The sequence below is a fragment of the Kryptolebias marmoratus genome, linkage group LG17, assembly GCF_001649575.2.
Source record: "Kryptolebias marmoratus isolate JLee-2015 linkage group LG17, ASM164957v2, whole genome shotgun sequence".
Lineage (NCBI taxonomy): Eukaryota > Metazoa > Chordata > Actinopteri > Cyprinodontiformes > Rivulidae > Kryptolebias > Kryptolebias marmoratus.
Genome location: NC_051446.1, coordinates 1,828,129 through 1,835,507, shown reverse-complemented (window position 1 = coordinate 1,835,507; position 7,379 = coordinate 1,828,129). Strand labels below are relative to the sequence as shown.

The 7,379-nt window shown below is 42.3% G+C and overlaps 1 protein-coding gene across 7 annotated transcripts in view; it reads right to left on the bottom strand.

Annotated features, from left to right (window-relative positions):
* pot1 (protection of telomeres 1 homolog) overlaps positions 1-7,379 on the bottom strand; it is a 134,741-nt gene that overhangs the window by 98,359 nt on the left and 29,003 nt on the right. For all 7 annotated transcript variants that reach the window (XM_037980784.1, XM_017435587.3, XM_037980788.1 and 4 more), the window contains exon 2: positions 6,259-6,392. In XM_037980784.1, the coding sequence (XP_037836712.1) occupies positions 6,259-6,378 (120 nt within the window). In that variant the 5' untranslated portion in view covers positions 6,379-6,392. The remainder of the gene's footprint in view (positions 1-6,258; positions 6,393-7,379) is intronic.

Here is a 7,379-nt window from a genome sequence, read left to right as displayed (position 1 = left end):
AGTAAAAACAATAGTGGACTGCCTGTCCATGTTTCACAGAGGACATCTGGTGTCGGTCAGACTCTGCAGAAGGCTTTTAGGCCTGATGGCCTCAGCATTAACAGTGGTCCCACTTGGGCGTCTCCATATGAAAGGAGTCCAACGCTGGGTGGCCTCTCATCAGAGGCCGAACCCACAGAGTTCTCACAGAGTGAGGGTTTCTGCAGCCTGCAAGGCAGCACTGCATCCGTGGCGGAACCCCAATGTGTTGACGCAGGGCGTGCCGATGGGAGTGGTGCAGAACAGAAAAGTTGTTACAACAGATGCCTCCCTGACTGGCTGGGGAGGTTTGTTCGAACGAAACATGGTGAACGGGTCTTGGGGCCCAGATGTGCGGTCAGCCCACATCAACTTCCTAGAGCTGCTGGCTGTTCACTTGACACTGAAACACTTCCTTCCACTCCTGAGAGGTCACCATGTGCTGATCAGAACGGACAACACCACCGTGGTGGCTTATATCAACAGGCAGGGGGGGTTGAGATCATTAAAGCTGCACATGCTTGCTCACAAACTGATCATTTGGAGCAGCAAACACCTCCTGTCCTTAAGAGCAACTCATGTCCCAGGAGTCCTGAACTGTGGAGCAGACCTTCTCTCCAGAGGGAACCCACTGTATGCAGAGTGGAAACTTCACCCAGAAGTGACCAGGCTGGTCTGGCAGAGGTACGGACAACCACCCGTGGACCTATTTGCCTCGAGGGAGAACAAACAGTGTCCCCTGTATTTCTCCCTGCACGATCAGGATGCACCGCTGGGGGTGGACGCACTAGCCCACAGGTGGCCTCGGGCTCTGCTCAATGCCTTCCCTCCCATAGCTCTCATTTCACCAACACTAGCGAGGGTACGAGCAGAAAACTTAACAATGATCCTCATTGCACCCCACTGGCCGTCAAAACACTGGTTAGCAGAGATAACACAGCTTCTCCGGGAGGATCTGTGGCCCCTGCCCACTCGCAAGGATCTGCTGTCTCAGGCTCAAGGTCAGATCTTTCACCCCCACCCAGAAAGGCTGGCTCTATGGGCCTGGCCCGTGAGTGGTTCAATCTGCAATCTGTAGGGCTCCCACAGAATGTCATTGAGACAATACAGAGTGCTAGAGCTCCTGCAACAAGATCTCTGTATGAGTACAAGTGGTCTATTTTTGAAAAATGGTGCTCTGAGATTCAGGAAATCCCATTTCAGTGTTCTGTGGCTGTGATTTTATCCTTTCTACAGAACCTGATTGATAAGGGGAAGGCTTTTTCCACTATCAATGTGTATTTGGCTGCAATTTCAGCCTGCCATGTGGGTTTTGAGGGAAAAACTGCAGGCCAGCATCCCTTAGTGGGTCGGTTTATGTGGGGGGCTCACAGGAAGCTCCCTGTCTCGAGACCCATGGTGCCATCATGGGATTTACCCCTGGTGCTGGATGCGCTGGCTGCCTCCCCCTTCGAGCCTCTGGATCGAGTGGAATTAAAATTTGTAACTTTAAAAACAGCACTTCTGTTGGCTTTGGTCTCTACAAAGCGTGTGGGTGAAATCCACGCTCTGTCTGTCCACTCGTGTTGTACAAAGTTTTCTCCGGACAAAACTAAGGTGGTTTTGCTCCCCAACCCTGCCTTTGAGCCTAAAGTGTTGGGGTCGTATTCACCAATTGAGTTAGTGGCTTTTTATCCCCCTCCTTTCTCCTCACAGGAGGAGGAGAAGCTACACAACCTTTGCCCTGTGCGTGCTTTGGATATCTATCTAGATAAAACAAAGCAGGTCAGGAAAAGTGACCAGTTGTTTGTCTCTTGGGCTAAGAACCATTATGGGAAACCAGTGTCCAAACAGCAACTTGCCCACTGGATCACTGCTGCAATTTCTTTAGCCTATACCTCAAAAGGGCTTCAGCCTCCAGAGGGGCTGCGTGCCCATTCTACAAGGGGCTTAAGCTCTTCATGGGCCTTGCTGAGAGGGGTGTCCCTGCAGGACATTTGTGCCGCAGCAAGCTGGGCCTCCTCTCACACATTCACTCAGTTTTACAAGCTTGATGTCACAGCATCATCACTGGCTCATTCAGTACTCCGTTTAAGCACCAAGCACTAGGAGTACCTGTGGCTGGTAAATAAAATAATAAAATAACAGCTGGCACATAGTGTGTGTTCTGCTGAGCAATACGGGAGTCAGTATTTTTCGTTCCCAATGTGAGACACGAAACAAATGCTATGAAAGAGAACTTTAGGTTACTTTCGTAACCCCGGTTCTCTGAGTAGCAAGAGTGAGTGTCTCACCAGGCCACCCTCCTTGCTCTGACGTTGCGAGGAAGAGGTGAACGTTTTTGAATAAAGTCTCAGTGCAGCGTCAGCCCTATTTATAGGGGGAGGGACTCTGCCCTCTCTGACGCTGACGAGCGTATCTCCAGCCAATCCTGGTTGGCATAATGTAATAGGAGCTTCTGATGAGGTCACGCCTGGGGCGTTCCCAATGTGAGACACTCACTCATGCTACTCAGAGAACCGGGGTTACAAAAGTAACCTAAAGTTATAATAGGGAGGTGTGACCACTCAATTGGATGTTATGTTTTGGTCCTAAAAGACTGAAAGTAGACACGTTCCAACACTTACATATTTTTCAGGTGTATGGGTATGCACCTATGGCATGGGAGCTTACACATCTGGACAGGCACCATCAATACAGAAAAGTATATACAGGTTTTAGAGCAACATTACTTCATATTCAGATGTTGTTTTTTTTAAATTCCAGGAAAGGCCTTGAATATTTCAGAAGGGTAATGCTAAGCCCCATACAGCATCCATTACAACAACATGGCTTCATAACAAAAGAGGCCAGGTTCTGAACTGGTCTGCCTGCAGTTTAGACTTCTCACCAATTGAAAATATTTGACTCATCAGGAAATGAAAAATCCAGCAAAAATGACCCACGACTGTTGAACAGCTACAATCTTTCATCAGACAAGAATGGGACAGTTCCGTCCAACAACTCTAGCAGCTGGTCTCCTCAGTTACCATACAGTGGGGGAAAAAGTATTTAGTCAGTCACAAATTGTGCAAGTTCTCCCACTTAAAAAGATGAGAAAGGCCTGTAATTGACATCATAGGTAGACACCTGTCACACTCCAAGTTCCACTATGGTGAAGACAAAAGAGCTGTCGAAGGACACCAGAAACAGAATTGTGGACCTGCATCAGGCTGGTAAGACTGAATCAGCAATAGGCAAGCAGCTTGGTGTGAAGAAATCTATTGTGGGAGCGATAATCAGAAAATGGAAGACCTACAGGACCACTGCTAATCTCCCTCGATCAGGAGCTCCACGCAAGATCTTAGCCAGTGGGGTCAGAATGATCACAAGAATGGTGACCAAAAATCCCAGAACCACACGGAGAAACCTAGTGAATGACCTGCAGAAAGCTGGGATCAAAGTAACAAAGGCTACCATCAGTAACACACTACACCGCCAAGGACTCAGATCTTGCAGTGCCAGACGTGTCCCCCTGCTTAAGCCAGTACATATCCGGGCGTGTCTGAAGTTTGCTAGAGAGCATGTTGATGTTCCAGAAGAGTATTGGGAGAATGTCATATGGTCAGATGAAACCAAAGTAGACCTGTTTGGTATTGTAAAGTATGGTTCGTGTTCATTTCTCATTTCTGTTAAACTCATTACAGCCTTATAACATGTTTTATTCACGGGGATCTCACAAAGGTGCAAAAATGTAAAGCTTGTACAAATGCTAAATGGTAATGCAGTTCAACCTGTACAATATAATCAAGATACTTTGATTGCTAAGAAATGAGGTCATGCTTAGTCAATGATAGAATATAAACAAACTTGGATATTGCTAAAATGATTTGATTGTTAAAAGTAGGTTACGATAAAATGTAAACAAACTTCGATGTCACTAAAATGATTTGATTGCTGAAATAAGGTCACGATTAGCTTATGATAGAATAATCACGAAGAACAGTTGTGTAAGTGGGGTGAGGGAGGCGGAAGGTTCCAGGACATCATGATATGATCGTATGCTTTATAGTATAAACAGAAGTGGAAGGGCTTATTACTTCAGACACAACTGGGAACGTGTTGCTGTTGCTTCTTGTTGGTGAGTTGTTGTCTCCATTCAGCTGAATGTTTAAATAAATGTATGATTTGTTTTTAAACCTCTGCTTTGGACTCGTTTTGTGTGTCCGTCTTTTCTGCAACATCAAAATATCCGATGAGAGAAACAAAGTGGTCAGGTGAGATTCCTCTGAAAGGAGTGAATACTAAAACTTCTTTTTTCTCACCAGTATAAACACAACTTGTCGTGTTTGGAGGAGAGTGAATGCTGAGTTGCATCCAAAGAACACCATACCAACTGTGAAGCATGGGGGTGGCAATATCATGCTTTGGGGCTGTTTCTCTGCAAAGGGACCAGGACAACTGGTCCATGTACATGAAAGAATGAATGGAGCCATGTATTGTGAGATTTTGAGTGCAAACCTCCTTCCATCAGAAAGGGCATTGAAGATGAAACGTGGCTGGGTCTTTCAGCATGACAATGATCCCAAGCACACTGCCAGGGCAACAAAGGCGTGGCTTCCTAAGAAGCATTTCAAGGTCCTGGAGTGCCCTAGCCAGTCTCCAGATCTCAACCCCATCTAAAACCTTTGGAGGGAGTTGAAAGTCTATGCTGCCCGCCACCAGCCCCAGAACATCACTGCTTTAGAGGAGATCTGCTTGGAGGAATGGGCCAACATTCCAGCAACGGTGTGTGCCAACCTTGAGAAGACTTACAGAAACCGTTTGACCTCTGTCATTGCCAACAAAGGATATATTACAAAGTATTAAAAAGAACTTTTGTTATTGACCAAATACTTATTTTCCACCCTTATTTGCAAAGAAATTCTTTAAAATTCAGACAATGTGATTTTCTGAATTTTTTTTTCACATTTTGTCTTTCATAGTTGAGGTCTACCTATGATGTCAATTACAGGCCTCTCTCATCTTTTTAAGTGGGAGAACTTGCACAATTTGTGACTGACTAAATACTTTTAAATACACCACTGTATGTTTATAGACTGTTGTTAAAACAAGACACACTGTATTGTCCCAAGATTTTTTGAGAAATGTTGCTGCCAACAAAATCAAAATTACCTTTTTCCACAAAGTGGTATGGTTTCTTAATTTAAAATAAAATAGAGATAGTTCAAATAATTGGCTGCCCTGATTTCTAAAGATTGACATGGCTATAGAAAAACTTATATCAGTCAACTTCTAGTATTTCATATCTTTATTGTGTTCCACTGAGAATAGAATATGGATTTATGAGAGTTGAAAGCAGTACATTCTATTTTTATTTACATTTTTTGCAGTGTTCAAAGTTTTTCAGAATTAGGGTTGTATTTTTTGATTGATCAGAGGCTTACAGAGCAGTTTGGTTTATTTATTTCGGTAAAGTACAGTTCTTCAGTTAATTCATCTCATTTTAAAAAGGGGGAAAAACAGCAAAAATAGAAAAAAACAACAAAACACAATGCACAATTTAGATTAGGTTTATCTTTTAAACCCCAACCAAAAACAAGTAAAAGTGTTTTTAGCATTTCATTAACATTATTGATAAATTGTATGGAGGCAGACTACAAAACTCATGTGAAGACAAATAACATCCTTTCAGGAGGTCAATTTCATCAGTAAAGTAAAAAACAAACAAAAAAACATACATTCACTTTCTCAAACCATCACTGTAAAATTTTTAATTTTTTTATTTACAAGAAAATTCCTTTTTGTAAACTTTGATCGCATAAAAATTATTTGTTTAGTATATTTGAAATTAAATTCTGTCCAAGGTATTTACAGGTTGCGTATTGTTCAAAGAGCGAGTCACGGTCCAAAAAATTTCCTTTTTAAAACCCTATTCTAAAGAATAAAGTCACTGTTTACACAAGGCTATAGTAGAGCTTCGTTTAAATTCTTCCATGGTTTTTGATTTCCCTTTCAATCTCAAAATGACTTTATTCTTGTTTTGTTTTTCACTTTATTCATGAAATAGTATTTCAGCTTTATCCCAGTTGACTTCAATCTCAACATTTTACCAATATTTTCAAAATTAGCGCACAACAAAAAAAAATATTCCCTGTAATTATGCTTTCTCCTCTGAGTGGTCCTAATATCCTTTTGTAACTGATTTAAATACTTCCAAAATTTTCTTTGGCCAGTATCATAAACAGTTTGAAGCCCCGATGAGCCTTTAAAAAAACAAACCTTGACTACTTTGTTGGTGCAGTCGGTGCTAGTGTTGATAAGAGAAATAGAAATCATCGTCAGGTGTGCTGGTATCTGGGCCCTTGTTCCAGTCCCATCTGTCAGGATATAAACAGGCATGTTGTTTAGGTGACCTGAAATGCAAAAATAAATAAACAAATAAATACAAACAATGAAAAAAGCCAGCTCTAAGAACCACATAGAGTTGAAACCATTTTTCAACATACAAAAAAAGACAACCATTTTTTTTTTTTTTTTTCACAGTCTGACAATAAATCAGACTAAATCTTTCCTGATTTAGGTCAGGTAGGATTTCCAAAAATATCTATATTTGTTAAATGCCCCCAAAATGAAATATTTTTATTTTATTATTGTTTAATTACTTTGTTTAAAGTTACAAGTATATTTTCTTAGTACTTGGTAGCATTCTATTTAAACTGTGTGATTCCTGTGTTCCAGGATTAACTGGATCAGACATGTGGGAATCTGTCCTCAAATTTCTCACAATATTTTGCTGGAATTTTGTGCCATTCCTAAACCAGCCATTAGGGAGAATAAGCCAGTGTATCTCTCGCGCCAATCCCAAGCCTGAGTAAATGTTGAGGGTTGTGTCAGGAAGGGCATCCTGCAGAAAACATTTTTGCCAAAACAAACGTTCATCCAAGCGACACCATACTGGATCCGTCAAAGCCTGGGTTAATAACAACCACCACCAGTGCTGTTGACAAACAGGGTGCCGGCGGAAATTGTGCTACTGTTAGCCGAAGACCACAAAGAATAAAAGTCAAGAGGGTAGGACTGTGGGTAGCAACTTTAAAGTTAGGAACAATGACAGGCAAAGATAGAAAGATGGCGAACATGATGTAGAGGAGGAAGGTAGATGTATTATGTGTGTCAAGTGGAAGGGCAGAAAGGCATGCAGCTTTGGGGCAGGTTTTAAACTGTTTTACCATGGTGTGGATAGGAAAATAAACAGGAGTAGGAGTGGTCCTGAAGGAGGAGTTAGCAAGGAATGTAGTCAAGGTGAAAAGAGTGTCAGATAGGGTGATGTGTATGAAGATGGAAGCAGAAGGTCTGATGTTCAATGTTGTCAGTGGTTATGCTCCTCGGGTTGGCTGTGA